Source organism: Canis aureus, chromosome 3 (assembly GCF_053574225.1).
Source record: "Canis aureus isolate CA01 chromosome 3, VMU_Caureus_v.1.0, whole genome shotgun sequence".
Taxonomy (NCBI): domain Eukaryota; kingdom Metazoa; phylum Chordata; class Mammalia; order Carnivora; family Canidae; genus Canis; species Canis aureus.
The window spans coordinates 73,948,578-73,971,642 of NC_135613.1; the positions used below are offsets into that span (position 1 = coordinate 73,948,578).

Consider the following 23,065-nt stretch of genomic DNA (forward strand, 5'->3'; position numbering starts at 1 on the left):
AATATTTACAGAATTGTCCTTGAGAGCAGTTCGAGTAATATTCATTTACTGATTCTTGAGTCAGCTCTACCAAGTGTAATATATGGATCAAGATATTTTAAATATTCTCAAAGTGAGGTACCTGGGCGGATCAGTCAGTTAAGCATCTGCCTTTAGCTCAGAAGCTCAGATGATCTCAGGGTCCTGGGATCAAGCCCCAAGTCAGGCTCCGTGCTCAGTGGGGAATCTGCATCTCCCCACCCTCGTTTTTTTTCTCTCTCTCTCAAATAGATAAATAAAATCTTTAAAAAAATAACATTCTCAAAGTTCCTAATAGTTTTTCCCTTCCTGTAAGAAGGGAACTTAAGCACTACCACTTCCCTGCCACCTCCTACAATCAAAGAAGTCCCACTCTTGTACTGTGGATTGCATCCCTTCTATCTCGGAGTTGTTCCTGCAATTATCACCTCTCTCCTGCATCAGCAGTTTTTCTCTCACCTCTGGATTGGTCCCATCAACATATGAAACCATCTTTAATTTTTAATTATTTTTAAACTTTTAATTAATTAATTAATTTTAGGGGATCCCTGGTGGCTCAGCGGTTTGGCGCCTGCCTTCAGTCCAGGACGTGATCCTGGAGTCCCGGGATTGAGTCCCATGTCGGGCTCCTTGAATGGAGCCTGCTTCTCCCAATGCCTGTGTCTCTGGCGCTCTCTCTCTCTCTCTCTCTCTCTCTCTCTCCCCCATGAATAAATGAATAAAATATTTTAAAAATTAATTAATTTAAAATAAACTCTATGTCCAACTTGAACTTATGACCCTGAGATCAAGAGTTGCATGCTGTACTGACTGAACCAGCCAGGTACCCCCTAACAATCTTAATATAATTCTTAAAAAAAAAAAAAAACCTTGACCCCACGTTGTCCTCCAATGACTACCCAGTTCTTGGTTCCTTCTCACAGCAAAACTACTTGAAAGTGCTGTGTGTCATTGCTGTCTCCACTTCCTTACCTCTTCCTCCTCCTCAGCCATGCAGCTGGGCTTTTATTCCCTGGTTCTGCTCTTATCAGAGTCTTCAAGAAGCTCAGTCTTGTCAGATTGAATAAATAATTCTTGGTTCTCACCCTGTTAAACCTCTGGGCAGTATTGAATCTGCTGACCACTCTCTTCTTGAAATGTTTTCTTGGATTCTGTAACACTATGCTCCCCTGCTCTTTTCTTAACTCAGTGGTCATTAATTTTCAGTACTCTGTATGGCTTCCGTCTTCTGCTTCATTCTTCTGAATCTTGGGGTTGTTTAGGAGGCTACCTTTGGCTGCCTTCTCTATCTACACCCTCTTCCTAAGTGATCTCATCCAGGCCTCGGCTACATGCCCAAGGACTAGAAAGTCTTTGTCTCTAACTCTATTTCTTGGAGTCCCAGGGTTGTATAACCAAATACCTATTTGGCATTTCCATTTGGGTAATAAAAATAGGAGTAGTTAGCATTTATTGAGTGTTTATTATGGGCTAAGCAGTATTCTGAGTACCTTACACTGACTATTTTACCCAATCCTGACCACCCTCTGAAGTAGCCGCTACTATTCCCAGGCAAGAAAACAGGTATGCATTAAAGCACTTGGATATCTAATGGGTGTCTTTACACTTATAGCTAGAAACTCTTGATTTTCTCCTTTCTCTGTGTTTGGGATGACTCTGCCATTTACCCACTTGGCCTAAATCACTTGGGCCTAAAATTTAAGTTACTTTTGATCTTTCTCTTTTATTCATATCCCAAATAACCCATCAGCAAATTCTTTCTGCACTACCTCCAGAATACCTTAAATCTAACTTCTGCTCATTTTACCACCCAAACCCCTGACTTCTGCATTATAGTCCTTTGGCTGGACTACTCTGTCATCTCCTTGCTTGTGTTCTTATCGCACTAGTTTGTTCTTCACACAGCAACTGTATGCTCCCGAGTGTAAATGAATCAAATCTTATTATTCCCGCTGTTTAAATCTATCAGTGGCTCTTCCTTCACCCCCCCCCCCCCCCCACTGCCAGAATAAATCTACATTTCTTACAGTGGCCATCAAAACCATACATGCTCTGGCCTCTGGTCAGTTCCACTTCTCTGGCATCATCTCTTCTCATTTTCACTCATTCTGCTACAGAGCCAGACTGGCCTTTTTGTCTGCCATATATGCCATGCTTATTGCTATCTCTGGGGCTTTGTGCTTTCAAGCAAGAATACCGCTCCACCTAGATCTTTGTATGTCTGTCTTTTTCTCATTATATAAGGCTAAACCAGGGTTCAGCAAGTTTTTTTTCTGCAAAGGGCCAGATGGTCTCTGTTACAACACTCACTTCAGCTGTTGTAGTACACAGGCAGCCATAGACCATACATAAACGGATGAGCATGATGGTGTTCCAATAAAACTTTATGTATGTGCACTGAAATTTGAGTTCTATATAATTTTCATTTGTACGAAATAGTCTACTTTGATTTTTCTTTTCAGCCATTTAAAAACATTAAAAACCATTCTTAGCTCATGGACTGAACAAAAACAGGTGGTAGACCGGATTTAGCCAGTGACCCATAGCTTGCCAATCCTTGGTGAACCATTACTTTGGAGAAGCCTTTCCTGACCACAGGAAGTAACCCCCACAGCTAATTCCCATTGATCCTATTGCCTTGGTCTCTTTATTTGTTATATGTTTATTTTCTGTCTCCACTAGATTGTAGCCTTATGGGGCAGGAATTTTGTCAGTATATCTTTAGAGTCTAAAACAGTGCCTCACAGTTCTCAGTAAATACTTGCTGAGTGAACAAATGCCAGTCACATTTAAATCATGGCTGTAGACTGCTATCTGGTCACCCTTTATTCAGTCTCTTTCCTGCTTTAATTCTGTGTGTGTGTGTGTGTGTGTGTGTGTACACCTTTTCCAGAGTAAACTTCAGAGTTATGTCTTTTCTACATTTGAGCACCAGTGGTAGCTCCCAGCAGTTCATTGTATCAGCCTTGACCATCCTAGAATTAAGGTTCTGACACTTCATTGATCTCTTATCTTGGCCCTGCTGTGGCTACTCTTTTCCAACCAGATCAGCTTTCACTAACTCTTGCATCTGATTTTCTACCCGTTATTGTGCCCTCCTATTCTTTTTATTTTTTTTATTCTTTTTTAAAGAAGATTTATGTATTTATTTGACAGAATACACGCTCTTGAGGTGGGGAGGGGTAGAGAGAATATATTCAAGTAGACTCCCCACCCACCCAGTGCAGAGCCCCTGTGGGGCCAACCCCACCAACCACGAGATCATGACCCCAGCTGAAACCAAGAGTCCGACATCCAACTGACTGGAGCACCCAGGCACCCCATCCCATTTATTCTTAATTAGCCATTGCCCATGATTTAATGTCCTTAAGAGCTGTGTTATTGAAAACTTATGTAGGTTATGAGCCTTTTTGAGAAAAGCTAGAGAAATCAGTCGTTGCACCTGACAAGTGCCCATATAAACAAAGTTTTTCCTGTACTTTCAGAGAAATTTCTCAGCTTACCCCTACCCATGAATTTTTTTGCAACTAAATCCTTGCTTAACCCCTTTCCTAAAAGAAGAGAATTTCTCTCCATTGTGCTTTGTATTCATTCCCTCCCGTGCTGACGCCTCCTCCAGTACTTTTTCCATTTATTAACTGCTTTGCTTTTGAGGATTTTCAATCTCTTTCCTGCTGCTGTGTTCCCCTTTGGCATATAAACATATTCTACTCAAGAAATAATCCTCCCAAGCTGGTCTTTCCCTGCCTTATGCCCTATCTCTTGTTTCCCACATAGATGAGTTTTTCCAAAAGACTAGGCTCATTTCCATTTTGTCACCTTTTTTTTTTTTAAGATTTTATTAGAAAATTCTCTTAAGAGAAAGAATCTCAAAATTCTTTCAGACTCCCTTCTCAGCACAGAGCCTGACGCGGGGCTTGATCTCATGACCTGAGCCAAAACCAAGAGTCGGAGGCTCATGCGACAGCCACCCAGGCACCCCCCATTTTGTCACTTTCTAATCACACCTGTACCCACTGTAGTTTGGCTCCTCCTGCCTTTAACGCTGCATTGAAGTTGGCTGTGCTAAGGGTAAAGGTGACCTCCCAACTTTGTTCTCCCACTCTACAATTTTCAGTCCTTAATCCAACTTGACCATCCCTTGCTATATATTCCTTCCCTAGACTATTGTGTGTCTCCCATGCATGACCTTCCTCTTGGCCATTCCATCTCCACCTTAGTCCTTGGCTTTCACTTTTATGTTGTTAAGTATAGGTGTTCTGTAGGCATCTGCCAGTGACCCTCCTTTTGTTATTCTCTCCTTGGGTGATTGAATTTTTATGTACTGTTTTGGCATTTATATATATATGTATACATATATATGTGTGTGTGCATATATATAGAGTATATATATGTATATATAGAGTATATATATATACGCACACATACATATATATGTATGAGTCCACTGCTATATTTATTTTAAATATATATTTTTTTCATAGAATCATATATTTTTCCAGATGATTATCCTATCTTACAACTTGGATGAATATTTCAAGTTCCAATGTTTGAAGTGATCTCTCCACTTTTATTTATTTATTTTTTTTAATTTTTATTTATTTATGATAGTCACACAGAGAGAGAGAGAGAGAGAGAGAGGCAGAGACATAGGCAGAGGGAGAAGCAGGTTCCATGCACCGGGAGCCCGACGTGGGATTCGATCCCGGGTCTCCAGGATCGCGCCCTGGGCCAAAGGCAGGCGCTAAACCGCTGCGCCACCCAGGGATCCCTCTCTCCACTTTTATAAACCTTTCTTCTTTCTTGTATTCCCAACCTTGGTAAATAATGCCACAAAACCTAATTTACCTGGGCCAAACACCCTCAAGTTTCTATCGATTCTTCACATTCCCTTAACTCTTCATATCAAAACCTTGTCCACTTGTCTCCCAACTGTCTGTGGAACCTGCCCTTTCCCTCAACCCCCAGCACTATTGCTGTCATTTTATGACTGCCCGTGTTATAAAGGCAGTCTACTTACCCACTGCTGTCTTGGTGATCTTTGGAAAATATAAATCTAATCATGCATCTCTGCTGCCTGAAAGTGCTGCTGACCAGCTGCAGAGCCTTCAGGATAAGACCTGTGCTTCCCTGAAGATCAACTTAAAACTCATGACAGCATTGAACACCTTCCCTGACCCGCCTCTGCCTTCTTTCCCTCTTCAGTGTCTTCTGCCGCTTTCCCACACCAGCCAGGGCTTCAGCCATTCTATACTGTTTGTAATTTCATACCACGCTCTCTTGTCCCCACGTACCTTCACATGTATTCTCTCTGCCTGCAATATGCAGTATCTCTCCCTGACCCTGATTTTTTTTTTAAGATTTTACTTATTTATTCATGAGAGACACAGGCAGAGGGAGAAGCAAGCTCCCGCGGGGAGCCCAATGCAGGATCCCTGGACCTCAGAATCATGGACTGAGCCAAAGGCAGACACTCAACCACTGAGCCACCCAGGTGCCCTATCCCTGACCCTGGTTTCTCCTCCCTCAAAAGTTAAAGAGTAAATTTTTGTCATTTCTGTGATGGCTTTTCCTGACCCCTTTTTCCTTGACTGGATTCGTCCTTCTGCTGTGCTTCCCTGTTCATTCCGTTAGCACATGTATTCCTCTAGCATAGCAGGCAACATGCTTGTGTTCTACTAATTTAATCATTTAAAAAAAGATTTTATTTATTTATTTGAGAAAGAGGGAATGAACAGTGGGGAGGGGCAAAGAGAAATAGAGAAGTAGACTTCCTGCTGAGCAGGAAGCCCAATGCGGGCTCACTCCCAGGACCTGGAGGTTATAAACTGAGACAAAGGCAGACGCTTAACCTTATTGAGCCACCCAGGTGCCCCTCCCTAATCACCTTTTTTTTTTTTAAGATTATTTTTTTGAGAGAGAGAGTGCGTGTGTACACGGAGAGGGAGAAGCAGTCTCCCCACTGAGCAGGGATCCCCACTTGGGGTTCCATCTCAGGACCCCAAGATCATGACCTGACCTGAAGGCAGACACTTAACCGATTGAGCCATCCAGGCACCCCAAATCATCTGTTCTTAACAGGTTTCCAAGTCCTAGAAGGCAGAAGAGTTGTCTTTTATGTTTAGATAAGGTGTCTTCATCCCTCAACCCAGAAATGGGCACACATATTTGAATGGATGAATGAATCAATGAATGAATGAGTCTGCCCTGCTAGCCTGAGGACAGTCTCCCTATGCATTCTCGCTCTCTTCTTTTTTTAACATTTTATTTATTCATGAGAGACACAGAGAGAGGCAGAGACCCAGGCAGAGGGAGAAGCAGGCTCATGAAGGGAGCCTGATGTGGGACTCGATCCTGGGACTCCAGGATCACACCCTGAGCTGAAGGCAGACACTCAACCACTGAGCCACCCAGGTGTCCTTCTCCCTATGCATTCTTAAAAGGAAGAACCATTTTGTCTAATTCTTTGGAGTCCACCGCTATTTGCTATAGTACTGTTACCACAGTAGCTACTTAATGTTTTATAAACAATTGTGTTTTATTTTCATTTTACAAACGTTTGTTGAACACCCAAGTTTGTGCCAGATACTGGGAAAACGAAAATAAATACGTTGTCCCTATCCTCAAAGAATGAACACTCTAGAGAAGGAAATAAACATGTAAATACATTTTTAAAAAAATCTCTTATGCTAATTAAGTACTAGTAATTATGTGTACAGGTCTTTAAAATGCAACATCAAGACCTTGGCGTTTTAGAGCTTGAAGCAGGAGATATAAAGGGAAATGTGCCAGCAGAAGTGATAGCTAACTGGAATATATTCCCAAAGGAGCCCTGTTACTCTTTCTAACTAGAACTGAGATATACAGTATGCTTCTGCACTGTCTCTTCATCTTCTTTACTTGCTCTTAGTGATCTTCTAGTTCTCCTGGGCCCTCCTCATATGATGAAGCCATATATGATGATAACAAAGCCTAGAAGCTTCAAATTTCCAAGAATTTCAAATAATTAGAGTATTGGGTGATTTTGATACTGTCTGTGGTTATTGATGTTGCTCTCCAGTTGATTCACTGATAAACCTTTGTAGCTGAAGAAATATTATTCTAACTCTTAAGACTAAACATTTTGGAGACCGAATGCAAAGATAAGGTTGCAAAGGGGTTATGCCTGAGAAACCTACCACTTAATTCAGTGCTCTGAAGTGCAAGGGAATCTTGCTAGAAAAGAAAGAAGGGGAAAAAATAAATAAATTATTTTATTTTATTTTTTTTTAAAGGTGTTCTTTTTTTTTAATTTTTATTTATTTATGATAGTCACAGAGAGAGAAAGAGAGGCAGAGAGAAGCAGGCTCCATGCACTGGGAGCCCGACGTGGGAATCGATCCTGAGTCTCCAGGATCGCGCCCTAGACCAAAGGCAGGCGCCAAACCACTGCGCCACCCAGGGATCCCTAAATAAATAATTAAAAAAAGAAAGAAAAGAAAGAAGGGTGGGAGATGCCTGGGTGTGGCTCAGCGGTTTAGTGCCTGCCTTCGGGTGGGGGCGGGCGGCGGGGAGGGTGATCCTGGAGTCCTGGAATCGAATCCTACATCAGGCTCCCTGCATGGAGCCTGCTTGTGTCTCTGCCTCTCTCTGTGTCTCTCATGAATAAATAAATAAAAATCTTTTAAAAAAGAAAAAAGGAAGAAAGAAGGGAATGAGCAGACTGATCCTAGACCTTACTTATCTGAGACTGGAAGTGGCTAAGTTTGTTTATTTAATAGAAAAGTTTTCAAAGTAGCCTTGGAACCTCCATCTTAGTCTGGGAAGTGAAGAACTCCAGGTGAGTAATTTTTGCTCTGACTGGTAAATTTGGAAGAATTTAAGGGAGGAACTAAAAATCTATGTATTTTAGTTGGGGGTAAGGAGGAAAAGGCGCTGAGGTCGATCCGTTGAAAGTTTATCAGATCACTGGTGTTACTAGGAACTGTGTCACATCTAATCAGTGCAGATGGTTGAGGTCTCGATTACCTAAACTCTGATTGCTAATGCTGGAGTGGTGCCTAGTTAGAGTACTGAGAGATGGAAATACACATTGCTGTCCTTTGGAAGGATTTTGAAATTTGTTGAATGTTTTTCTATGAACCAAATACTAATGTAAGAGGAAGAATGAACTGTTCCAAGACGTAAGCAAATTTTTTATTTCAGAATATGAATTACATAGTATTTTATCCTTCATTGGTGTTGATTTTTATTTTTATTTTATTTATTTTTAAAGATTTTATTTATTTATTCATGAAAGACACAGAGAGAGACAGGCAGACACAGGCAGAGGGAGAAGCAGGCTCCCTGCAAGGAGCCTGATGCGGGACTTGATCCCAGAACCCGGGATCATGCCGTGAGCCAAAGGCAGCCTCTCAACTGCTGAGCCACCCAGGCGTCCCCCTGGTGTTGATATTCATTCATTCATTCATTCATTCATTATTATTTTTTAAGATTTTATTTGTTCATCAGAGAGGCAGAGACATAGAGAGGGAGAAGCAGGCTCCATGCAGGGAGCCCGATGCGGGACTCGATCCCGGGTCTCAAGGATCACTCCCTGGGCCGAAGGCAAGAACCAAACCACTGAGCCACCCAGGCGTCCCTAATGTTGATTTTTAAAAGGAAGAATGAAATTGTGCACCTGCCTGTCTGCCTTTAGATACTTCTTGGGAGCAGGAGTCCTGTCTTACTTATCCTTGCATCTGGAGCAGATAGTATATAAATGGTTTTTGAATGAATGAACAAGTAAAAGAAATAGTGCTTTGTTTGGAAAGTTGGCTTGGTAGTACATAATTCCTTGAAACACAGAATTTCATGTATTTTTTCTCAAATGTCTTCATTATATTTTATATGTAAACATTATTATCTGAATACTTATTTGGGGTTCATTTAGATTCTCTTGCAGGAAAAAAAATATTTCTTTTGCTCCATCATTTACGAATAGAACCAGACACTAATGGGATCCCTGGGTGGCGCAGTGGTTTGGCGCCTGCCTTTGGCCCGGGGCGCGATCCTGGAGACCCGGGATCGAGTCCCACATCGGGCTCCTGGTGCATGGAGCCTGCTTCTCCCTCTGCCTGTCTCTCTGCCTCTCTCTCTCTCTCTGTGTGACTATCATAAAATAAAATTAAAAAAAAAAAAAAAAAGAATCAGACACTAAGGAATTAGAATTCTGCCATTAAAATAAAAATCCTCAAATGTTAAGGTACTTATGTGTAAAATAGAATTTAGTAGAGGTATATATCTGGTAAAGGTATGCCAGGAGTTACCAAATAACTGGTTACCCTAGAGTTAGGGATGTGGGTAATAAAGACAGACATTCTACACACTTATTGTTTTTACGATTAGACTTCATTTAGGAAATGACATTAGACAGGTTCATTGCATTCTTGATCACTGGAAGCTAAATATGACATAACAGTATTTTACTGTGCTCAAGTTGGCAAGGTTATTTTTCTATGTTTGGAGGAAAGAAAGTATTAAAATCTTGGCAATCTGGGCTCCAAGGACATCACTGTTCAGAAGGCATCGGTTTGATGGCTCTTCCCTGTAGTCTGTCTTGGAATGCTGTGCTCATCAGGGAAAGCCATATTGAAAGGAAAAGTATGTGTGATGAATGGCTGTTTGGGCCCAGTTCCCAGGAATACTTGATCATGTGGAGCATGGTGTCTCGTCCCCCTCTTCAAGGCTGTCCAGGCTTATGATGCTACAGTGCCAAATGTGTTTTTAATTGCAGCTCCTTTGTTGGCTTTTTGGGTAGATATTTTGCCTTAGCATTTTGATTTTTAGGCAAGTTTAAAATCCTTGGGAAGCCAGTATTGTTACCTTGTTGATGACATCTTCCAGGAACCCCACGTGTTACAGGGGGTGATGGGAGCGAGATGAGCAGGAGGCAGAAAGGATTTCCGCTGAGCACCCTTCAGGAGCAACTCTTTCCCAGCACTTTCTCTCGACTTGGCCTCCCTTAGATTCATTCCTTTCTTTCTTTCTTTCTTTCTTTCTTTCTTTCTTTCTTTCTTTCTTTCTTTCTTTCTTTCTTTTTTTCGACTTACTTGGAAGTTCAGAGTCAGAAGGCTAGAGCTCTTTAACATAACAATGCTGGCTTTTGTTTTTGGCTTAATTGTCTGGATTATTTAAACAATGGGTAGTTAATTTTTTTTAAGCAAGCTTGAAGAAGTCAACCTATATTTCAAGTGAAAAGAAAGTTGGAAGTGGAGTATTTTTTGACTGCTCATTCTTTTCTTATTCCAACTACAAGATCTAAGGAAAGAGTTAACGCTTGCTGTCATGTTGGAAAGTACTCGTGAAATTTAAACATTGGCAGTTCAATTACTGTTTGACAGCTCAGTAGTACTCTGTTTTGGAGCGCATGGCAATTTGGATTGTATAGTTATATTTTGTGGAAGTCTGAAATGGAGAAAAGTGACTCACTAAGGTGGCTGGTGGTGAACAGAGTGTGGGTCTCTTACATTTCTTTTAAGGATTAATAATCATTATCTCACCTGTCGGATACTTCACCTGTTAGTTATTAATGTGTATAGTTGCTAGAACTCTGTTGCTGCAGCACCGGAAGTATAAAATTCATGCATGTCGCAGTGCAGTCCCTGGGTAAAGTGTCGGGAAACCTCAAGGTGTCTTTGTGAAGTGTCTGGATTAGCATGTTGTTGTATGAGGATAATGCAGGAAAAGAATGAATTAAATCAAACTTTAAGGATCTGAAAGTGGGCATGAAGTTAACTTTCACAGTAGCTGAAAGAATAGCAAATTTGTACTGGTGATGATTTATTTGATTCCTTTAAGTAGTTACAATTTTAAATTGTAACTATTTTGGGAGGAAGTCTTTGTAACTAACTATATGATCTTGGCCAAGTTATTTGGCCCCTCCAGAATCCCTTTCTGAAACCACGTCAATAAGAACTACAGTGTGGATAATTTTCAGAGTGATTTTACGTAATTACATAATTTACATAAATTACTTCATTTACTCCTTACAACACTTCAGTAAATGAAGAAATTGAGACATAAAAATACTAAATGACTTGTCTAATATCATCTAGCCTGCAAATGCTAGAACTGAGTCCTCAGTCAAATCCTGAATGCTCCTTAGTCATGTCATGTGCCCACATGCGAGCGGTGGAGTGGGCCCCTCGAAATTTTTTTTTTTTTTACAGCGTTTGAAGCAACTTACCATGGGGCTATTTTCTTTGCCTACTCTTTTTCTCGAAGTGTGTTGTAGGATTACTATTTTAAATGTCCCTTTTTCCTACCCCAAAAAACATTTTAAAAATTAACAGAATGGGGGCGCCTGGCTGGCTCAGGCAATAGAGCATGAGACTCTTGATCTGGGGCTCATGAGTTCAAGCCCCATATTAGGCGTAGAGCTCACGTAAAAAAAAAAAAAAAATTAGCAGTATGGAATTCCATTATTGTGACAGGTTTTTGGATTAATTGGGTCTTGTGAGTTTGGGCTTTTCTTTTTGTAGTGTAGCTTGCAAGTATAAACCCTGAAAATCATTCCAGAAATTTATTTGGGGTTAAGCCCCACATATATGAGGTTTTCCTAACTTGTAAGATGCAGAGGTAGGTTTATTCTTTTTCACAAATAATATTCATGATAAGAATTTAAATTTAATTTAATGATGAGAAAAGACTATAAAAAGCACTCTACTGTGTATTCTTTAAATTTAGGTTTTACACATTTTTGGAATTATAGTGCTTTTCAGACAGTTCTCTTTGAAGAGGATAATTTCAGGTTTTTCTTAAGTTGTTAAATGCTTTAATAATGTTAGCAACTTCAGGACAAAAATCTTAGATTCTAAGAACTGTCTCTCAGTTGCATAGTTTGCTGGGTCTTGGACTTGAAACATTTTGCTCCTCAAAGCATTTAAATTTAAGAGCTGAACCTGCTAATTTGTCTAAACGGTTGCATGGATCTTTTCATATATTCCTGATTAATAAGTAGTTAAACAGATTAGCACCTGACTCTAGCTTTAAACTAACTGGGGAAACAATGTTTCAGAAAATTCACAGATGTTGTCCATATGCATGTAGTCTTTGCTCTTGAGAAGAAAATTTGGGGGCTTTAATTTTAGAACAAAGTTTGAGGCTTGGCTTATCAGTATAAATTGGAGGTTTGAGAAAAATCTTTCGATCCTTATTTTATTCTTGTTTTATGTGGATTTTGTTTCTGAAATCTGAAATTCTTTCATCTCTTTCTGGAAAGAACTCAGTTTCTGAATCAGTGAATTTCTGTTAATCAGTTTGTTTAATTAGACCACCTTTCTTGAGAACTTGTCAAAAGAAGTTAAATTCTTATGAATATTTTTGAAAGGGCAGGTTAAAAGTTAGAGGTAAAGGGAAGCTTTTGCCTTTTCCAAGTATAACAGAGAATAAGATGCTTCCCTGAGTTCTTGAATGCATTATTTCATCCTGTATGCGGTCAATTCACAATCCCTTTCACAAATGCTGCTGCCCACCATTAAGTCTCTTATCACAGGGCATTTTAAAATGATGCCATAAAATGCATGTTGAGAATCTTTGGATCTCAAATGTATAGAAATCACATCTAAATGTCAATTCCTGAGTTAAGGAACTGACAATTATGGCAATTCAGTCTCTATTAATATTTAGTAGACAAGAGATTATGTTATGGTTTATGTTATTCCTTATGTGTGTGTAAACTTACTGCTTGTTGAAAAGATTTGTTTGTTTTATTGGGGCTGTATATTTCTGCCATTGTACTGATTTGCTTACTTGAATTAAAGCTGTTCTTTAATTGTTTTGGGCTGTATCTATGGTTTGAAATTTAAGACTGTCCCCTGTGTTCTATGCACCAAAGATGACATTTCAATGCATTGTTCAATTACTACACAGCTCTTATTTGTCTGTAATGAAGCTGTATGACTGGGTCCATTTATTTCAATATTAGTTGTTTTATATTATCCATATAAATGGTAATGATTAAAATATAGAGTAATTTTCCAAATTCATTTGTGTCTCCTCTGGGCATTTCTTTGGGATATGTTCACACTTGTGTTTTTGTTTCTGATTTTAAAATAATTTTCCTTTGTTGTAGGATGAGCAGTTCTTAGGTTTTGGCTCAGACGAAGAAGTCCGAGTACGAAGTCCTACAAGGTCTCCTTCAGGTATGGCCAGTTAAGTGCATGGTGGCTTTTGTTAAGAGAATCATGGCTTCCCCTTGCCTTCTTTGCATGTAAAGGATGATCTTAAATACTATGGGTAGAGAGTGAGGGGGTTGTGCATCCTTCCCTTTCTCTCACACTAAGTAGGAGACTAGGAGATGGCTTATGAACCAGACCTCTTATTGATGGGGCTCTTCTTTGTCAGGCTATTTTTGCTTTACTCTTTATTATGCTTTTCTGTTGGAACCACTTGAGTCATGGTGGTGGGGTCAATTTCCATGGAATGACAAAAAACCTGGTAGTTGAATTGAAGGTAACCTACTCAGCATCCTCAGATTCATAGATTTTGAATGATATGGCAATTATACAACTTTGGGAATAATCTGACTTATTTTTTACAGATGAAATTTAGTCTACTGTTGTCAAAGAACTAAAAACAAAATATTGGCACTGTATGAAACTATTTCATCTGATCCTTGAAAGGCTGTATAAAGAAAATAAAAATGATATGGGGGTATTTCCATTTATAAGCAATATTTGTCATTGTTCTCACCAAGAAAATATCTAGAATGTCTTGAAATTCTAGACTTAGAGCAGTTTCCTGAGAGACAGTCCTCAGTGGAAATCACATGCAATGGCTTGCAGAATTCCAGTCTGTATAGGAGAGGGATCTTTTGAGGAAAAAAATATTCCCCATCTGTGCTACCATTCTGACTTCTTGTATGATTTGCTATGCTTTGATTTGAATGGACAGTCTAGTTAAATACGATGTCGTTAGGTGGTTTTGCTCTTTGACAGTGACGTGGTTCTTGATGTTTTTTAGCATTTGGGTTTCATTTAAGAGTTGTCATATTTGTATAGTAATCTAATTCAAACATGTAAGTTGACGAATCTTTTTTCCCAAATGGCAAGAGTGTTGCCATCCTTGTTGGGAGGAGTTAGTCAGTAGTACCCCAGTGTTTGTGCCACTTAGCAATGGCCATGTTCTCTTGAAGATACGATGAAATCCTAAAACTTCATATAGGAACGTGATTTTAGAGATCATCCGTTCTAACCCTTAGATTCTAGGTGACAAAATGAGGCCTGGAAAATACATGATGCAATTGCTCATGAGTAGCTTATGAGTTCTCAGAATATTTGTGGAAGTTAGCAATTGAGCTGGACTCTTCTGTGTTCTGGTTTTTCTCCTTGTCCACCAAAAAATTATTTTAAAAATCAGGTAGAAGTGGTTTTCCAGATTAATGAAGCCCTATGAGTGGCCAGGTTGAAGGCTAGCATGATGATAAGGAATCTTGTGATATACTTCTGGGTAGGAGTTTATTTTGTTAATTCACAACCCTCCCTCGTTGGCTATCAGCCTACCTTGAATATTGTCTTGTTGTCTTGTTTTTGTTTTTGTTTTTTAAGCCATCTGGGTATGCTTTATTATTTAAGAAATGAAACATAGTTTTCCTGCTGTCTGCCCATTACTTTTGTTGTAATTAGTATTTATTGAGAATGGATTTATGAATCCTTAATTTATTAAAGGAAGTTTTGATTAATTGGTGAATAAAGCATTTATTTTTAGAAAGCTTAAGAGTAAGACCTTTGTTGATTTCTCTTATGTTGGGAAGTTGGTTCTGTAGTCTAAAACGTTCATCATCCTGGCATAAATCTCTTTTGGTGCCTGTTAGGAGAGGTTTTAATCTCAGAAGAATGTTGAGTCATATAAGACATTGGAAAGTCATGAAGGAAGAGAAGACGTGGTAGACCAGGGAACTCTTAATACATTTAGAAAATACAGGTTTATACAAATAATTTTAGAAAACAGCCTTATCTTCTCAAGCTTTTTGATAAAGTAGCAAATTGAGCTGATTTATAAATTGGGAAATTCCTTTTATTTAGAATAGAGAGGTCTCATTTAATAAATTGTTGATTCGCTCTTGCCGTCAATTAGGGTTAAATCTTTTTTGTAACTTGGGACTAACTAGTTCAAGGACCTGTAAATAGGGGAGGAGACTAATGGACACTTGATCATGTCATTTCACTGATGCCTTCACATGACACTAAGTTCAGTGATCTTACTCTGATGTCTCACGAATGAACATTTTTCTATTCAGTAAAGCTTTCTTAGTTAATTTGACAAAACAGACTGGAACTATAGGAAGCTAAGCAGCCCAACTTCCCAACAAAAGTTGGTATGTTATCCACTGAAGAGCTCCTTATTCAAATTTATCAAAGCCAAAATTCCACTGAAAACATGGGGTGACTTACTATGAACATGTTCTCAAATATTAATCTTGGTGGCTAGGTTATGGAAAAGGTGGCATAGATTTTTGTGTAAAACTATTTTTTTGAGTCCCCAAAACCTTCCTCATCACTGGAGTTGTAGGAAAATCAGTTTTGCATATTAATCGCTTGGTTGAAAATCTGTGTGTATCTTAGTTTTTCTGTCCCAAAAGTTAAATGTTCCAGATGGAATATTCTTTACGTGATTTCTTTGAGGCAAGTCTTTGGTGAAAAGAAACTAAGCCCAATTAAGATGTTTTATTGACTCACTAGACCCAGGTAGAGGTCAGTACAAAATGGCTTGTGCTAAAGTATATTCAGCTTAGTCACGACCTGAACTACAAAGCTAAATGTATGCTCTTCATTGTTTAATTTTTATACACAGTTAAAACTAGCCCTCGAAAGCCTCGCGGGAGACCTAGAAGTGGCTCTGACCGAAATTCAGCTCTCCTCTCAGATCCGTCTGTGTTTTCCCCTCTAAATAAATCAGAGACCAAATCTGGAGAAAAGATCAAGAAGAAGGATTCTAAAAGCATAGAAAAGAAGAGAGGAAGACCCCCCACCTTCCCCGGAGTAAAAATCAAAATAACACACGGAAAGGACATTTCAGAGCTACCCAAGGGGAGCAAAGAAGAGAGCTTGAAAAAGATTAAACGGACACCCTCTGCTACATTTCAGCAAGCCACAAAGATTAAAAAATTAAGAGCAGGTAAACTGTCTCCTCTCAAGTCTAAGTTTAAGACAGGGAAGCTTCAAATAGGAAGGAAGGGGGTACAGATTGTCCGACGGCGAGGAAGGCCTCCATCAACAGAAAGGATAAAGACCCCTCCAGGCCTCCTCATTAACTCCGACCTGGAAAAGCCCCAGAAGGTCCGCAAGGACAAGGAAGGAACACCTCCACTCACAAAAGAAGATAAGACAGTAGTCCGACAAAGCCCTCGAAGGATTAAGCCGGTGAGGATTATTCCTTCTTCTAAAAGGACAGACGCAACCATCGCAAAGCAACTCTTGCAGAGGGCCAAGAAGGGGGCTCAAAAGAAAATTGAGAAAGAAGCAGCCCAGCTGCAGGGAAGGAAGGTGAAGACACAGGTCAAAAACATTCGACAGTTCATCATGCCTGTGGTCAGCGCCATCTCCTCACGGATCATCAAAACCCCCCGGCGGTTTATAGAGGATGAGGATTACGACCCTCCCATTAAAATTGCCCGACTAGAGTCTACACCCAACAGTAGATTCAGCGCCACGTCCTGTGGATCTTCTGAAAAATCCAGTGCGGCTTCTCAGCACTCCTCTCAGATGTCTTCAGACTCCTCCCGATCTAGCAGCCCCAGCGTCGATACCTCCACAGACTCTCAGGCCTCTGAGGATCAGATTCAGGTACTTCCTGAAGAGCGCAGCGAGACCCCCGAAGTTCACACCCCACTGCCGATCTCCCAGTCCCCAGAGAACGACAGTAGTGACAGGAGAAGCAGAAGGTATTCAGTGTCAGAGAGAAGTTTTGGATCTAGGACAGCTAAAAAACTATCGACGCTACAGAGTGCCCCTCAGCAGCAGCCCTCTTCCTCTCCCCCTCCACCCCTGCTCACCCCGCCCCCACCACTGCAGCCAGCCTCCGGCATCTCTGACCACACACCTTGGCTCATGCCTCCCACCATCCCCCTAGCATCACCGTTTCTGCCTGCCTCTGCCGCTCCCATGCAAGGGAAGCGCAAGTCCATTTTGCGAGAACCGACATTTAGGTGGACTTCCTTAAAGCATTCTAGGTCAGAGCCACAGTACTTTTCCTCAGCAAAGTATGCCAAAGAAGGTCTTATTCGCAAACCAATATTTGATAATTTCCGACCCCCTCCACTAACTCCTGAGGACGTGGGCTTTGCGTCTGGGTTTTCGGCGTCCGGCACCGCTGCTTCAGCCCGACTGTTCTCACCGCTCCACTCTGGAACGAGGTTCGATATGCACAAACGGAGCCCCCTCCTGAGAGCTCCAAGATTTACTCCAAGCGAGGCTCACTCTAGAATATTTGAGTCTGTCACCTTGCCTACCAATCGAACTTCTGCTGGAACGTCTTCTTCAGGAGTATCCAACAGAAAGAGGAAGAGAAAAGTCTTCAGCCCCATTCGATCTGAACCAAGGTCTCCTTCTCACTCCATGAGGACAAGAAGTGGAAGGCTTAGTACTGCTGAGCTGTCACCTCTCACCCCACCGTCTTCTGTCTCCTCCTCGTTAAGCATATCTGTTAGCCCTCTTGCCACTAGTGCCTTAAACCCGACTTTTACTTTTCCTTCTCATTCCCTGACGCAGTCTGGGGAATCTGCAGAGAAAAGCCAGAGACCAAGGAAGCAGGCCAGCACTCCGGCAGAGCCCTTCTCATCTGGCAGCCCCACTCCTCTCTTCCCTTGGTTCACCCCAGGCTCCCAGACGGAAAGAGGCAGAAATAAAGACAAGGCCCCCGAGGAGCCGTCCAAAGACCGAGATGCTGACAAGAGCGTGGAGAAGGACAAGAGTAGAGAGAGAGACCGGGAGAGAGAAAAAGAGAACAAGCGGGAGTCGAGGAAAGAGAAAAGGAAAAAGGGATCAGAAATTCAGAGTAGCTCTGCTCTGTATCCCGTGGGTAGGGTTTCCAAAGACAAGGTTGGCGCTGAAGATGTTGCTGCCTCATCTTCTGCCAAAAAAGCAGCAGGGCGGAAGAAGTCCTCATCCATTGATTCTGGGACTGATATTGCTTCTGTGACTCTTGGGGATACAACAGCTGTCAAAACCAAAATACTTATAAAGAAAGGGAGAGGAAATCTGGAAAAAAACAACTTGGACCTCGGCCCAACTGCCCCATCCCTGGAGAAGGAGAAAACCCTCTGCCTTTCCACTCCTTCATCTAGCACTGTTAAACATTCCACTTCCTCCATAGGCTCCATGTTGGCTCAGGCAGACAAGCTTCCTATGACAGACAAGAGGGTTGCCAGCCTCCTGAAAAAGGCCAAAGCCCAGCTCTGCAAGATTGAGAAGAGTAAGAGTCTTAAACAAACCGACCAGCCCAAAGCACAGGTACTCTTTTCCATCTTGCCTGGTAAACACGATAGTTGACTGAGCCCCTCCTGTGAGTGAGTGTTCGGCGAAGTGTTTTAGTCACATCTAGTTACGGGAGTCAAGAGAAGGGCAGAGGAGGTGGTGGCATATGCAGTGGTCCTGCAAGGACAGGTAGGACTTTGATAGGAAGTGATGGGGGGAGAACATTCTTTTCCCCCTCTGAGAGAGAGACAAGAGTGTGCATGTGCGGGCGAGCAGGTCAGGAAGGGGGGTGGAGGCAGAGGGGTAGAGAGAGAGAGAGAGAGAGAGAATCTTAAGCAGGCCCCGAGCCCAGCACAGAACCTAATGCAGGGCTTGATCTCACATGCTGAGATCATGACCTGAGCGGAGATTGAAAGTCAGACACTTAAGCAACTGAGCCCTCCAGGTGCCATAGGAGAGAACATTCTAAATAGAGGGCACAATGTGGGTAGAGATGAAACAGTGTGAGACCCATTTGAGAGGAATGACAGATCGCTTTACTGGAATGCACAGGAAGGTGGTGAATTAAGACCAAAAGGTAGTATGTACTTCACAGGTTTGGTGTCATGGAATCTGTGACTTAGTGTCAAAGGTGCATTCTTGTAGTTGGATTGTTTTACTGTTGTTTACTATAGAAAACGGGGTGAGGGGACTTCTCTTCCTCTGAGTAACGAGTGATCAGAGCAATAGATAATAGGCACTGCAGGACACAAATGAGAAGCATGTAGCCTTAAATTGCGGACAGGAAAGCAGTAGGATTCAGTTCGTTAGGATGATGACAAACTTTACAAAGAGAGCTTAGCTTTTTTATTTATTTTTTCTTTTTTTCCAAAGGGAGCTAAGCACTGGCCTTTTCTGAGACGATCTGCTGATCTTTAGGTTCTTTTTAAAAAGTTCCGTGTAGTAGATACATATTTATGTCAACACACCAAGTTAGATTACAATGACCATACCCATAGGTTTTTCAATGTAGAGCCTTATTTACATTTAGTAATTGTGCCAGTTGAGAGTTCTAGCAAGAGTATGTTGGGATTTATTTCTGATACCATTTTGGCTGTTTTTTGTTTAACCTCCTAGTGATTGGAGCAGTGGCTCTTAATTTAAAATGTGAGATGTTTTTGTGCAGAGCAGTGGCCTTTCATGCTTACATTTATAGTTTCCCCTACTTTTCTCTTGATCAGGGAAATAGAAGTAGTCTGTGATTAGATGAGACCTGTTAACTCCAGGCCCAACTTTTGAATAATGTAGACTGGCAGCTTGAGTTTTGAGGGGAATTTTAATGTGTTTTCATTATTTTTTAAGATTTTATTTGTTTGTTTGACAGAGAGAGTGCAAGGGTAAACGCAAGCAGAGGGAGAGGGAGAAGCAGACACCCTGCTGAGCAGGGAGCCCAACTTGGGGCTCAATCCCAGGGCCCCGAGATCATGACCTGAGCTGAAGTCACACTTAACCGACTGAGCCACTCAGGTGCCCCTTGAGGGGAATTTCAAAGTAGTAGTATAACGGGGAATAAAAACTTAGTTGATTTCTGTTTTTTTTTTTTTTATTAAAAGCCCTGCCTCTGGGGATCCCTGGGCGGCTCAGTGGTTTAGCGCCTGCCTTTGGCCCAGGGAGCAATCCTGGGGTCCCGGGATCGAGTCCCGGTCGGGCTCCTGGCATGGAGCCTGCTACTCCCTCCTCCTGTGTCTCTGCCTCTCTCTCTCTCTCTCTCTCTCTATGTCTATCATAAATAATAAATAAATAAATATTTTTAAAAAGCCCTGCCCCCTCTTTTGCTGCCAATTTTAGGATACAGAACTAGTTGATTTCTGTAGATCGTCCTAGCTTACCAGCTGGGAATAGTTACAGTTGTCTGTGTTGATTCTAGATTGTAATGAGCTAACTAACTCTACCTTGGCTTCGTTTAGCTACATTTTCAACATGTATGCTTGCTGTTGTTGGATTTGACTTGCTTCTTATTCAGGGTCAAGAAAGTGATTCATCAGAGACCTCTGTGCGAGGACCCCGCATTAAACATGTCTGCAGAAGAGCTGCTGTTGCCCTTGGCCGAAAACGAGCTGTATTTCCTGATGACATGCCCACCCTGAGTGCCTTACCATGGGAAGAACGAGAAAAGATTTTGTCTTCCATGGGGAATGATGGTAGGTCAAGGGTGTCCACCTGAAGTCTTGAGTGGACGTTTGATTTGTTTGCTGGTCATCCTGGGGATAGCTGGTAGGCTCTTCATAGCACCGTGTGTTAGTCTGGGTCCTCCAAAAGACAAATGGGAAGGCTGTATTAAACGTGCAAGGATTACACGAGAGAAAATGCCTGAGAGAGAGAAAATGGGAGGGAGCTGGGGGAGGCTGGGCCAACTGTCAGGCCACTCTGCAAGTCTGACCCCAATGAAAGAGAGAGGGAAGGAGAGTTGGACAGAATCTTCCTAGACTGTTTTCCCAGAGAGTTTGCAAGGCTGTCAGGGAGTCCTTGAGCAAAAGTCCACGGTCAGGGGAGTTTTGTGTCTCCCAGGAACAGGCCTGCCTTAGTATTCCTGCCATGCTCAGTCACTACCTAGGAGCATATGTGTATGCTGTGGCCTTGGTGAGCCACCGGAACTCAGAGCACAGCAGATGGGCCCTTGGGGCAGTTAGTTACGTTCCCTGTGGTTGGAGGTCCGTGAGGCACATTCTCCTGGTTGCATTTAGATGCTGGGTGACTTAAATGCTAGGTGACAGCTCCTACAAAATGTAGAGGTTTCGAGAATCTTAAGCATTCAATTCGCATTCTTGGTTTTAGGTTAGACTGTGTTTTGTTCTCAATATTCGGATTTCTGCTTGCATCAAGCTGCAAGTTATAGGCCTTTTATTTTATTTTTTTATTTTTTATTTTTTATTTTTTTAGGCCTTTTAAAACACTTTAAAAATTATTTAAAACAGGCTCTGACTTATGCATATGAATATTTTTATTATGACGTATTTCATTTTTGGTGTCCCGATTAAAATGAGGCTTGAATGTATGTGATGATATAAATGGATCTTGAAAAACTCCGCCTCTGCTCCCAGGAATTAGATACTCCCTCAGAACTAATGACACGTTTCTTTAACAGACAAGTCATCAATTGCTGGCTCAGAAGATGCTGAACCTCTTGCTCCACCCATCAAACCAATTAAACCCGTTACCAGAAACAAGGCGCCTCAGGAACCTCCAGTAAAGAAAGGGCGACGATCCAGGCGGTGTGGGCAGTGTCCTGGCTGCCAGGTGCCTGAGGACTGTGGTGTTTGTACTAATTGCTTAGACAAACCCAAGTTTGGTGGCCGAAATATAAAGAAGCAGTGCTGCAAGTGAGTGGGTGTCTTACTCTGAGGTATCGACCTCCTAGCCACGGAGGTGGTGTTTATGCCTGGGTCTGTTGCAAGGATGTATCAGAAAACTGAATGTGGTTGTGTTGAGTCTCCTTGAGGTGCGAGGTCAGTTGCAGAGTTGGATTTTGTGACGTGGCTAGGTTTGGGCTATCCTTAAATACGAAATACTCTGAGGCAGTGCCCATCTAGTAGAAAAGTCCTACGGCGGTGGACATGTGCTGTATGGTAGCCATTAGCCCAACGTGGCTGTAGGACACTTGAAGTATGGTTCGTGTGCCCGAGGAATGACATGTTTAATTGCATTTCCTTTCAATTAATTTAAACTTAAATGGCACATGTACCTCGTGGCTACCATATCAGTGCAGCTCTGGAGGGTTTCTACTTAAAAATTGATGAATTTATATATTTATATTTTATATATAAGTTACACATATGTAATATTTACATACATTGAGCTGTGATTGAGCTATAATTTATACTTAATTTAAATACATATCATATTATCTATTTGCATTATAATTTTTCAGGTCAACTGAAATTATGGCATTCAGGAAATAGTGGTGACATCTTAGTATAAGACCCTTTGCGGGATCCCTGGGTGGCTCGGCGGTTTAGCGCCTGCCTTTGGCCCAGGGTGTGATCCTGGAGTCCTGGGGTCAAGTCCCGCATCGGGCTCCCTGCGTGGAGCCTGCTTCTCCCTCTGCCTGTGTCTCTGCCTCTCTCTCTCTCTCTCTCTCTCTCTGTCTTTCATGAATAAATAAATAAAATCTTAAAAAAAAAAAAAAAAAAGACCCTTGGCCTTCTAACTCCCAGAATATTTTCATGCATGTGGAAGTTTTGATCTGAAAGTTTTGATTACTCAACCTTTTCTCCCTTGTTTTAGTGAGTTCGTGGAGGCACTTTCTGCTCTTTGGGATAATTTGTTTTCAATGGATCAAGAAAGTTGCACGAACACATTTTAGTGACTGAGCATCTATTAAAGTGCCTGGCATAAGGAGTAGATATTAGCAATAGGTATTTGCTGAATGAATGGTAATATGAAAGTGATTTAGAGAAAATGTGGTTGGGAGAAATTGTTCAGGGGAGCCAGTTTCTAGGAGGCAGTAAGTAATCCTGTACTTTGGTTTAGTCTGGCCTTAAGCAAGAATCTTGTCTCAGTCCCATTAGTGGAAAGAAGTGAGATAATTCACTGATCAGCAGAAAGGTACATGATTGCAGGATAAACCTGCACTA

At 41.5% G+C, this 23,065-nt stretch overlaps 1 protein-coding gene across 4 annotated transcripts in view; it reads left to right on the forward strand.

The window, feature by feature from the left end:
• The window catches only part of KMT2A (lysine methyltransferase 2A), an 88,054-nt gene that overhangs the window by 16,510 nt on the left and 48,479 nt on the right, over positions 1-23,065 (forward strand). For all 4 annotated transcript variants that reach the window (XM_077893724.1, XM_077893725.1, XM_077893726.1 and 1 more), the window contains 4 exons: positions 13,112-13,181; positions 15,832-18,488; positions 20,455-20,632; positions 21,577-21,811. In XM_077893724.1, coding sequence (XP_077749850.1) covers positions 13,112-13,181; positions 15,832-18,488; positions 20,455-20,632; positions 21,577-21,811 — 3,140 coding nt within the window. The remainder of the gene's footprint in view (positions 1-13,111; positions 13,182-15,831; positions 18,489-20,454; positions 20,633-21,576; positions 21,812-23,065) is intronic.